At 34.3% G+C, this 11,595-nt stretch overlaps 2 protein-coding genes across 3 annotated transcripts; one reads left to right on the top strand and one right to left on the bottom strand.

The window, feature by feature from the left end:
• Nucleotides 1–399: 399 nt before the first annotated feature.
• On the bottom strand, nucleotides 400–5,443 carry LOC107018392. 2 transcript variants are annotated; one of them, XM_015218862.2, is made up of 8 exons: nucleotides 5,341–5,443; nucleotides 4,139–4,204; nucleotides 3,923–3,982; nucleotides 3,459–3,790; nucleotides 2,789–2,971; nucleotides 2,302–2,448; nucleotides 2,029–2,199; nucleotides 400–1,717 (listed from the first exon to the last, which is right to left on the bottom strand). In XM_015218862.2, the coding sequence occupies exons 2-8, from the start codon at nucleotides 4,173–4,175 to the stop codon at nucleotides 830–832; spliced, it is 1,818 nt and encodes a 605-aa protein (XP_015074348.1). In that variant the 5' UTR covers nucleotides 4,176–4,204; nucleotides 5,341–5,443; the 3' UTR covers nucleotides 400–829. The 2 variants fall into 2 exon arrangements, with proteins under 2 accessions (XP_015074348.1, XP_027772443.1); XM_027916642.1 differs by lacking the exon at nucleotides 4,139–4,204 and having other exon boundaries at nucleotides 5,341–5,427.
• Nucleotides 5,444–7,689: 2,246 nt separating this feature from the next.
• LOC107017605 (UDP-URONIC ACID TRANSPORTER 1-like) lies at nucleotides 7,690–11,574 on the top strand. The gene is made up of 4 exons (XM_015217777.2): nucleotides 7,690–8,338; nucleotides 9,449–9,552; nucleotides 10,066–10,294; nucleotides 11,084–11,574. Exons 1-4 carry the CDS (start codon nucleotides 7,886–7,888, stop codon nucleotides 11,228–11,230), a joined length of 933 nt encoding a protein of 310 aa, XP_015073263.1. The 5' UTR covers nucleotides 7,690–7,885; the 3' UTR covers nucleotides 11,231–11,574.
• Nucleotides 11,575–11,595: the final 21 nt, after the last annotated feature.

Here is an 11,595-nt window from a genome sequence, read left to right as displayed (position 1 = left end):
AACACGAGAGTTTCAGTCAGATCAGAGGAAACAAACTACACAGTATAATGATTCGTCGATGCAACAAAGTTTCTGCAGAAGTATACATAGATATATATATTTGATAACTATGGTGTCCAGACCAATTTGATTGCATCTCGGCTAATTTCACAAGGTACCTGCTACCTCCACCAACACAGGTAACAAATAACTTTGTCAAGGCTTGTACAGATAAGGAAGAAATAACCAAGTGTTTTTGGCTCCGCTGAGATCTCAACTTAAAATTTCATGATTTTCAACCTACTTCATTGACTACTAAGTTCCACACTCTTGGGTGCATTACTCCAGAACTATATATAGTAGCCAAGTTCTATAGACAGTAAATTTAAAGAGAAAAGCAGCTGCAATTGCCAGGCTCAATTAGGAAACTAAGCAAAAATGAGACTTACCTTTATAAAAGAGGTCCTTACCAGAGCATTGATCAACTCAGTACATAAAGAAAGGTATTATCAACAAAATTAGTAAAGCCTTCCAGGAAGTATCCAGCTACAAGACGATTCCTAGAATCAGCATTTTGCTGTATTTTTTCTCGTGTATCTGTTCTTTATAAGCAAAACTTCAACTACTCTGTACAGTTGGTCATATGAACATGATTTGCTAGTATCACCCTTTTCCTATAGAGCTCCTTTCGTAAGAACTTGTAAACATTTCTGTTATGCCTAACTTGAGTATGTAGCAGACAAAAAGTGGTTATAGAAATTGGTACTTTCATCTCATAAGAACTTGTAAACAATTCTGTTATACCTCACTTGAGAACGCAGTGAACAAAAAGTGGCTATAGAGATTGCTTTTACGTTGACCGACCCTTAGTTAGCAGCTTGCGAAGGTGTTCTTGCAGTTCAGCTTTACGAAATTTGTATACCCCATGCACATTATGGTGCTTTGCCACGGCCCTGAGTTGATTCATTGTCATATACTTGAGATCTGTTATGTCCGGAATTGGAACAGTGAATGTTGGGGAATCAAGAAGTTTGTCATCCTCAACTTTAATGACTTGAAGGTTTTGATTTGATCTGTCATATGATTTTACCAACCTATTCTGAAAATCTCTCAAATTCTCATTCTCTTGTAGTATGGGTCCTGTGGAACTTGTTATTCTTCTCTTCTTCAAGTGGATCAAAGAAGTTGAACTGATCTCTGGAAGATCACCAGTTCCTTTGGCTCCACCAAGTGGTGACAGACTCTCCTTGGTTGTTTTGTCTTTGAACTCATCACCTCCATTCTCCTTAGTACTTCCAGTCTTTAACTGCCTCTTGAGTTTTAGACCAGAGGGTGACTTGAACCCTAATTCCTCGGCAAGACAGGGCTCTTTGGGCATTTCTGTGGGTACGTTACATTTGAGCTTCAGCCTCTGACCTTCTAGCTTTGGGGAAAATATTGATTTAGATTTGTGTATGGTGAGTACTTGACTTTTGGGGGATTGCTTCACTTGCAGTTCACCTTTGAATTTTTCCAGTTGCTTGTTTCTGTCTTTCTTTATAGGATTTAACATGAGCAGACCTCTCTTTATTCCAGGAATTTTTTTTGCGCCAGTCTGCTTTTGAGTTACCAACTGACTTGAGGTGTGTTTTTCTCTAGTCTGACCAGCCTTTGCTTCATTCTGTGCCTGTTCATCTCCGGATTCTTTAGGTTCTTGTTTTACAGCACTTAGACGGGTCACCATAATTGCTCCAGCAGGCTGTCAAACGATATTGTCCCCTTTTAGATGGAGAAGTCTCAAATAACAACCAGAAAGTTTTTCATGTATAAATGAATAGATACACAGACAGTAACGAACTCCACAAGTATAAACACTGAAGTTGCACACTGTACCCTTACCTACATCTCTAAGTTGTACATTACCCATGGCTTTTCCTCTTCTCGATATAAGCTTAACTCTGAGACATTAGTCTACTTTACAGCATTATGAAAATTACTTCCAAACTTTAGCTTCCTAGGCTGTTCAATATTGTGATAGCACACTAAAGCAAATGGAAGATATTTCCAAACCTTAGGTCCTCCAATGCTTGTTTGCTTGACTCCTAGAGATGACTTCATGATTATGCTGTCATTAGAACTTTGTTGCATCAATTCATCGATCTTAATCTTTGATTCTCCACAAAATTCAGCTTTGTCTCTTAGAGGCTTTGTGTTTGCACTCTTAAAAACAGCACATGCAAACTGCTCGTGTAAGAATTAGATAAGATAACCAGTTAGTTGAAATATCTAGATTGGTATGTAACCTTGTATGAATGAATGCTCAGTAAGCAAATCTATAAGTACATTGTTGAGTTGTGAAGGTTTTTCTCGTTTGCTAGCATTAATAAGCTTTCCAGGAATATCAGACTCGTTCAAATCCTTCAAAGTGGACTTGTCACTAGCATGACCAATAGCCTTTGTACAGGAGCCTTTGGTGATTGCATTTTCATCCTGGTCATTGTTTGAGAAAGAATGAAAATGCAGTCAATTGGACAAGTTTAGATGGAAAATTGACGCAGCGAGGGAGCTGAAATGCTAGCATCCATTACGAAAAGAAATAAAAGGCCCTTAAGAGTGCCAATGAACGGTCTTCAAATACTATTTAATTATAGACTCACAAACATATGAGAAGTAATCATAGAGATATTTATCTGAGAAACTTATGCAATATACCCTAAATGGCTCAAAATCCTGCACATTTACGGCACCCTCAATAGCAGGCTTCCGTGGTTCAAATTCGCTTGCAATTTGCAACTCTTTAGTGGAACTACTAGAGATTATAAGCACTTACTGTTACTTGTAGATTTCTTTCTTGAACCACAGATAATGTCTGGATCATAACATTGGCCTGGACAGTAGATTCACCATTCGTTTCAACAGTCTCAATATCTTTTAAATTGTGGTTGTCCGTTGCTTCAACTTCTATAAGAACAGATGCAGCTAGCTTTGAACTTCCAAGAGTAGAGTTTGCAGTCTGTTGATTATAAGGTAAAAGTCATGGAAATTCATGAGTAGTCTCAAGTCTCAACCAACTACTTAATTTGTAGGTTCAATGATTAGCTACATAAATGTAAAGATAATTCAACAATTATCTTCATTTAACAGCCCATTCGTTTCCTATTTATTCTTTCAATTTTAAGAATCACATTAAATTCCAAAAGTTTTCTGTCAAACAGCAAAGCACGTGTTATTCCTCAATTTTTTTTGGAGAGGGTCAGTAAAATGAATGTCGTATTCACAAAAGGCAGCACTAAGATGATGCTGAATATGTACAGCTTTAACCAAAAAGAATACTTCCTTCTATTCATAAAAGGCAGCAATGCACATATGTTATCCAATAAGTACTAATATCTAGCATTAACTTGAGAACATCAAGTATAAGCAATCTTGCATCGGAAAGAACAATCACAGCCATCCAAGGCAACAGTAGTTAAGAACAAGTAAATTTTCTGGGACCAAACCTGCTTGTCTAGTGGAGACGAGAAATTTCTTGGCGGTGTCTCTAATATCTCATGGATTCTCTCTGAAGGTCTTTTATTTGTTTTTAAGTGAACACCAGAAGCTTGGACATTTTTAATTTTCAAGGCAGTTATCAAACTACCAAGGCGATCAATCTTTTTATTTAAAGCAGCAATGCTCATGTCCAACCATTTTTCATCAGTACGGGCTAGTTGGCTTTGTAGCATCACTATATCATCTTCAAGTTTGGCAATTTCTGTATCAGCTTTTGCAATGAGTATCTCTAGCACTTGCACACAACATTTCTCATTTAAGGCATCTTCTTCTATAATGTCTGGAAGCAAATCCATATAAAAAATGAAGCCAGTCAGATGCACATTGATTGAAAACTAGGTCTTTAAATGTAAAGTATCTAATAGAGTTTTTAAGAATATATAAAAATAAGAGAGTTAATTAATAAAGTTACCAAGCCTTTGACTGAAATAGAAGTTTTGAGCCAAGCTGTTTGTTGGAAAACTGTTTTCATCTGAAGAAAAATTAAACAAGTCAGTGCATTGAACTAAAGGTGATATTCCGTCCTCTTCAACACTGCTTCTACCAAACAACCGCGAAAACTAATCAGGTTAAACTAAGTAGCCAAGCCACTTATCGAGAAATAACACTACTCAATAAGTAGGCAAACCTTGAAAGTAAGGTGGACCCCAGATGAACAAATCCATCTCTTTAAGAATCTTTAAGAAAGACCACCCTGTATCAGATACAAAAAAGAAGGATTGCAATTACATCCCTAATTTTTAAGAGAATATATCATCTGCAAAGCTACACAGGCAGATGCGCTGCAAGCTATTGATGATAAAGTTGCCAAATTCAGTAAAAGCTGCCTATGATCAACAATTCCAAATGCAAGAATGCCCGTTAAAAACTGGAAAATGGTATTGCAGCTTGAAGCCCCACTAACTTATGCATATAGTGCTTCATGGTCTTGGAAAGATTTGATTAATAGGTTTACTTTGTTGGAAGAAAATGAGTAGAAATCCTGGTGGTTCTACGTCTTCTTCACCCCTTATCCGGTCTTCTAGCACCCTCCTTTCCCCACCCCCACACCCGAACTCACCAACAACAACATACCCAGTGTAATTCCACAAGTGACCTATAAGTGGTGTCGGGAGCGGGTAGATTCTATTAGACCTAACACCTACTTCATCGAGGTAGAGAGTTGTTTCTAAAAGACCCTCAACCCAAACTCAAGTGCAACAAATCGAAGTAGTTATCAAAAAGCATCTACAGCAGAAAGACAGTTTTGCCACTGCATCACCCCCGAACCCAGTCTTCTAGTACCCTCCTTTCCGGCTTTCCCCACCCCAACTCACCACCAGCAACGACATACCCACTGTAATCCCACTAGTGAGCCATAAGTGGAGTTCCGGAAGGGTATATTATACATAGACCTTATTCATATCTCATTGAAGTAGAGAGATTGTTTCCGAAAGACATCAACTCAAACTCAAGTACAGCAAATCAAATTTGTTACGCAAAAAAAAAAAATGCGGCAGAAAGACCTTCGACCCATCACTAACTCACCACCCAAAATGTTCATGAAAACCCCATCCTTATATCATGAAGCATACTAGTAAAATGCAGTTTAGTCCACTACATACAAAAAGAACAACAAGAAAAAACTACTCTTCTCACTCTTCAACATTCACTCATTTTTCAAAAAAAAATTACAGCACGAAAATCAAAACCCAAGTATATTCCACCATTTCATTAGCAGAAAAACTCTAGAAACAACAAAAAAAACACATAAACTTGACACTTCCAACTCAGATATGCACGAGAATGTAACAAAAAAATCTTGAAAATTAATGCTAAAAAGTGAAATACCTGAAAATTTCTGAACCCAACAATGAAAAGAGCAAAAAGGGGTTTTGAAACCCTAAAAATTTGTAGAAAAAGTGAGCTAAGAATGGATTTTTTATTTTTTTTTTGCAGAGATGAGAGCTAAGCTTAGTATATATATAGTGTAGAGTGAGCAAGGGAAGGGTATGGTTGTAATTAAATGGCAATTGAAGGGTAAATTATAATAAGAAATTATTGCCTATTTGTGACGTGGAAGATTTAAGGGAATTGTGGGGCCTACTATCTTGATTCCTTAAATAGATTATGGACCCCACCTATGCTGACCTATTAATCTTGCTCTTTATAGTAAAAAAAATAAAATCGTGTTCGATATCAGTATCAGAGTTTGAGTAGACTCACGAATTAGGCATTCTAAGGCCTATTTTTTGAGTAGCTACTAAGATTATTTTTATTTGTGTTTGATACAGAGAATAATCTTATCAGTTGAAAATAATCAAAATGGTTAATATTCAATTGGAATATGAAAGCGTGACTAAATTAATTTTAATTACTCTTCAAGGTGGAATGGAAGAAGACGATTAGTACTTCAAATTTTTTAAATTATAGATTTGTATTTGAGTTCGAGTAAACCTAAAAATTATGCATTGTAAGCCGTAAGACCTATTTCTCTAGTAGCTAACAAGATTATTTTTAAAGGATCCGTTTGGCTAATTCAATTTGAAATATATTTCAAAATTTAAAAATATATATTGTAAATTGTTCCATTAACTCGTTTTTTAAGTTGTATTTAAGTATAAGTGCATTCAAACATGAAGATTGTTCCATATATTTTTTTAAAAATATATAACTAAACACAATTTCATCGTAAGAGTAAGGGCTTGTTTGAATTGACTTTTTAAAAGATAGCTTTTAAGTAAAAAAAATAAAAAGTAAGGGAAGATCTACTTTTGATTTTTTAGCTTATTTTAATTCATTTAAAATTTATTTTAAGTTATTTTAAACCTTGTCAAACACTTTCTAACTTAATTTTAGTCATTTTTGATTTATTTTAAATTATTTCTAACTTAATTTTAGTCATTTTTGACTTATTTTAAATTATTTTTATATTTATCAAACACTTCATAAGATAAAAATCAATTTCACAACCAATTTTTAAGTCAATTTAAACACCCTCTTAATATTTTTTTTAATATTCTTCTGAAACACTTCCATGCAAAGCAATAGTAAGCTTTCCAATGCACATGTTATATGCAAAAATGTGGTGTCTCACTTTATTAGCTCTTATTTAGATTATGAATTTTAGAGTTAAAGATTGAAATTTGAATTTTGGAAGTTTTAATTAAACCTCTATTTTATTTATAATTTTGTGAGTGAATATATCAAATTTGAAAAATTAAGAATATTTGAAGATTAAGTTCTTAAAATCTATTAAATTTTATGATCAAAATAAATATTTGAAATAATTTAAATTTAATTTACAATTTATGGTCAAACGCTAGCTATATTATGTAAATATAAAATAAGTAATAAATTAAATTATGGTGACATGTTTTTCATAAAACAAGATTTATATGTGATAATTTATATGTAAAATATATCATATAGTTTTGAATGACAAAACTATAATATATTTGTATTGATGGAAAAAATAATAGCTCGATAGAATAATAGAAATAGAGATGATGATTTTAGCTTATGAGTTATGAATTTTAAATCACTAAAACTTTTTTTTTTTTTGCATAATGTGCACAAACGAGTTTTAACACAAATACAAAAATCGTGCTAAAAAAATATTAAATTTTATCGAATTTATAATTTCAATTTATACTAGACTCTTTTCCTATATCGAAATATATACAAGTTAGCCAAATACTATTCTCAACCAAAATAGAATTAGAAAAGCGTCGAAAAATCACACTACACATATATAAAAGGATAACAAAGGAACTATAAAGTATATTTATTAATGTGGTATCATAATAACGATATATTTAATATAGTTTTATAAGAAAATTTATAAAGAATATTTAACGTAAAATCAAGATTAAATTAAATAAGAGACTGATAATGTTTACAAAAACAAAATAAATATTCAAAATTCCAAATGCGCATTACTAACTCGCAAAATGTTTATTATTATGACCAACACGTCTGAAGGATTCGTTTAGTTAAGAAATAAAGTTATCTCAATTTTTTTAAATCACATTCTTATTATAAAATAAAAATAACAAAATAATTTCAAAATAAATTATGTTTCAATTTCATTCCAATCAAACATAAAATAAATTCATTCTAAAACGAATTTCAAATTTATTTTTTTTTATCCTTCGTACCAAACGAACCTTATGATCTAAAGGGAGAGAAGAAAGAAAAGAAACACTATAACTACACACCTCCCTACAAAAGTTCCCAAACACACAAAAAAAACACAAATCAAACCAAAGCCATCCCTTTTACACACAAAATTGAATCAAGAAACACACACACAAAAATCAAAGTTTCCATGAATGAATGAATGAACCCTTCCTCTCTTCCTTAATCCAAAATCTAACAACAACCCATTTCCACCATGTCCACACCACAATCAGAAAAACAAGCTCTTTTTATTACCTCACTCATCATTTTCTGGTATTCTTCCAACATTGGTGTTCTTCTTCTCAACAAATTATTACTTTCTAATTATGGTTTCTCTTTCCCAATCTTCCTTACTATGTGTCATATGTCTGCTTGTGCTATTCTTAGCTATGTTTCAATTGTTTTCTTAAAGATTGTACCTTTTCAAAGGATAAAATCAAGATCTCAATTTTTGAGAATTTCTACACTTAGCCTTGTGTTTTGTGGGTCTGTTGTTGGTGGTAATATTTCTTTAAGGTATTTACCTGTTTCATTCAATCAAGCTGTGGGTGCTACCACGCCCTTTTTCACTGCATTGTTTGCTTATATCATCACCATGAAGAGGGAAGCTTGGCTTACCTATGGTTGTCTTGTTCCTGTTGTTGCTGGTGTTATCATTGCAAGCGGGGTATGTTTTACTACTTTTCATTCAATTGTTGATCTTTGTATTTAGGTTAATTTGTGATATATTCATTACTTTTGTGTTTTTTTTCTCCTTTTATATGTGTTACCTGTGCCAGGATCTTTCGGAAATAACCTTTTTACCGGTAGTAGGATAAGGTGTGGGTACACTCTACCCTCCCCAGACCCCACATGTGTGATTTTATTAGGCATGCTATTGTTGTTGTGATTTAGCTTTTGGGAGCTCTGACTATTTCGGATTTGTGTTGTGTATTTAACATGATTTTTTTCCTCAGGAGACCTTTAATTAAAGATGATAGAAAATTCCAATCTTTTACTTCAAAAAGAATCAATCTTTAGTTTTGGATCAATTCTCAATTTTTTTGTTTGTTTTGTCGGGCTATGTTGCTCGGACTCTCCCAAAAATGTTGTCGCGCTTGTGTTGGATCCTCCAAAAATGCATTACTTTTGAAGGACCCGACATGGACGTGCTTTCTTTTGTTTGATCTAATTGTGACTTGTGATTTAATTTTTCTGAAGAAAGAAATCTATATCTTATTTTCTGTGATTTTTAGTATCTTGAGATATCTACAGTTGTTTAACATTTGGAATAATTAGAAGTTAAGAAAAGGAAGTTAGCTCACTGCCTCTCCCTCGGGAAAGTACTACAACAGACAGCTACCTGCTAGTCTGCTGCCCTTTTCCTCGACCTTCAAACCTTTCTATCTAAGAATCATGTCCTTAATAAGCTAAAGATGTGTCATGTATTCATTTCGCTGTAACTTCAGTTGAAAAAAAAAAAGGTTAGCTTCCTGAAGCTGCAATATAGTTTTAACAGCTAGTGGTCCAAATATATGCCCACTAGAGGAGAAGTAAAATATTGTATCACTGTAATGGTTGCACACAAGTACTTACTCTGCTTTAGATTTTGGTCCAATTTTTTCCATTATGGTGAAGTGTTGATTTGATCTTCTAAGTCTACCTATGGTGGAAAACGAAAAAATTGCTTTTGTGAGTTCAAAATCTGGAAAGTACTTAATATACCTCCTTATAAGCAACTTAAGTACATGTTCAGATTCTATTAATGATGTACTGACGAGTAGTCGATTGATGGCAGGGGGAACCTAATTTCCACCTTTATGGATTCATTATGTGTATAGGTGCAACTGCTGCACGTGCGTTTAAGTCTGTTCTTCAAGGTGTTCTTCTTTCCTCTGAAGGGTAAGCATTTTGGTTTTTTGAACATCTATTTCAATTTTTCTCTTTGGAATAGAATGACAGGAGTAGCGTTCTTTTTTCTTCTCGTATATGTCATTTGCTTGTTTCAGCACTGCCCGTTCTTTTGTGTTTCCGGTTGGGGTTGGTTGATAATACTAGAAATATAATCCAACATTTGAATAATCCGATTGGGGTTGGTTGCTTCTTCAAGTTTTGACATTTTTTTGTTTCAATTGTGATGGTATTGAAGAGCCTCTAGGACGTAGGTCTTGTGGTAAGAGTGCAGTGTGTAGTGTGTATAGTATATGTTTATTAAGTAAGGCGCACGTCACAGGTTAGAGCCCTGTCTTAGAAATAAGCCTGACATTTAAGTGGAGTAGGGTAGAAGACCGAACCTATTATCCACCAATTTCAAACTATGCACTACTGGCCCTCGGGATTTCAAAAGTTATTTCTCATTCATTTGTTTTACTGATACTTTTTAACAGCTCTTTCTAACCTGCCTTCTCTTATCAGGGAAAAATTGAACTCCATGAACCTGCTGCTTTACATGTCACCAATTGCTGTTCTAGTTTTAATGCCCGCGGCAATCATAATGGAGCCCAATGTGATAGCTGTCACTGCAACACTTGCAACGGAACATAGATACCTTGGCCTACTTATTTTGGTCAATTCTGCAATGGCATATGGAGCCAATTTGTTGAACTTTTTGGTGACAAAGCATACCAGTGCATTGACACTCCAGGTTTTTCTCTCTACTTCTTCTCCTCCTCGTTCGTTCCATAAATGATACGATGTATTTTTCGCACTCTAGGGTGTGGCTTAGTGGTCAATGAGGTGAATTGAGAACCATGAATTCTCGGTTCAAATCCCAATGGAAACAAAAAAAGCACTAGGTGATATCTTTGTATATGTCCTAGCCTTGATGGATAGAGTTACCTAGTACCTCCTGCTAATGGAATGTGACATGTATCCCATGGAATTTATCGAGGTGCATGCAAGTTGGCCAATATACCACGGTTATGGAAAATAAAATATAAAAATGATATAATGTTTTTCAATGCTAAACAGACACATACTGAAGTTTATTTTGTGCTTAAAATTTGAAAGAGAACATGGTAGCATGATAAATGTATATGACAAACCTATGTCGCTCAGCATCTGCAAAAATATTGTTGCGCCCGTGTCAGATCTTCCAAAAATACACTACTTTTGGAGGATCCAGCACACACCTGTCCGTAATTTTGAAGAGTCCGAGCCAACATAGATGACAAATGTGTATGACTGACAACAATTATTTGATGAACTTTATTACTAACATTCATATATAAGGGATGATATTTTTGTATATTGTTACGTATACAATAAAACACGAGTTTTAATATTATGTAACCCAGATTAATTTTTTGAAATAGTTCTAGCACAAGAAGCTAGTTGTTTCTCAGAAATTTACTCATGCAATTTCACATTATGTCGTGATATCTATTGTTTTTGACTCGTTCTAAACATCTTCATACTCTGTCTACTTCTGTAGGTCCTAGGAAACGCTAAAGGTGCTGTGGCTGTTGTTATATCGATACTTCTTTTCCGAAACCCTGTAACTTTTACTGGAATTGCGGGCTATACATTGACTGTGATGGGGGTTGTTGCTTACGGAGAAGCCAAAAGAAGACACAAATGAGCTGTGAGATTCGGCCTTTGTTTCTTCTCCAACGAAGCCCCATACTTTTGTTTTCTTTAAGTTTAGAGACATATATTGTAGACTGAAGATAAAACGGATTTCACTGCTACGTTGTAGGTTGTAGCACATAGACATACACAGAGAGGAAATAGAAAAAAAGGGGCAGCTGATAAAAATAGTTGTTTTAGACGATGAATATATAGAGAAACTATTCAGTTCTAGTAGTTCAGGCCGAGAAATGTTCCCGTTCATTACTTGTATTCTTTACATCGAGACGATAGGATGTATGCATCTATATCTGACTCTGATGTTGATATATTAAAAGTAATTTAATGTCTTATTCGCCATCCTGTTGCGTTTGTGCT

The sequence above is a fragment of the Solanum pennellii genome, chromosome 4 (assembly GCF_001406875.1).
Source record: "Solanum pennellii chromosome 4, SPENNV200".
NCBI lineage: Eukaryota > Viridiplantae > Streptophyta > Magnoliopsida > Solanales > Solanaceae > Solanum > Solanum pennellii.
The sequence above is the reverse complement of the archived record's forward strand: the minus strand, read 5'-3'. Positions and strand labels throughout refer to the sequence as shown.

Coding starts and splice junctions, on each gene's coding strand:
- LOC107018392 (XM_015218862.2), bottom strand. CDS start 4,175: ATGGATTTGTTCATCTGGGGTCCACCTTACTTTCAAG. Junction 2,200..2,301: donor AACCTTCACAACTCAACAAT/GTACTTATAGAT, acceptor TTACACGAGCAG/TTTGCATGTGCTGTTTTTAA. Junction 1,718..2,028: donor CAAGCATTGGAGGACCTAAG/GTTTGGAAATAT, acceptor ATCGTTTGACAG/CCTGCTGGAGCAATTATGGT.
- LOC107017605 (XM_015217777.2), top strand. CDS start 7,886: ATGTCCACACCACAATCAGAAAAACAAGCTCTTTTTATTACCTCACTC. Junction 8,339..9,448: donor GTGTTATCATTGCAAGCGGG/GTATGTTTTACT, acceptor GATTGATGGCAG/GGGGAACCTAATTTCCACCT. Junction 10,295..11,083: donor CCAGTGCATTGACACTCCAG/GTTTTTCTCTCT, acceptor CTACTTCTGTAG/GTCCTAGGAAACGCTAAAGG.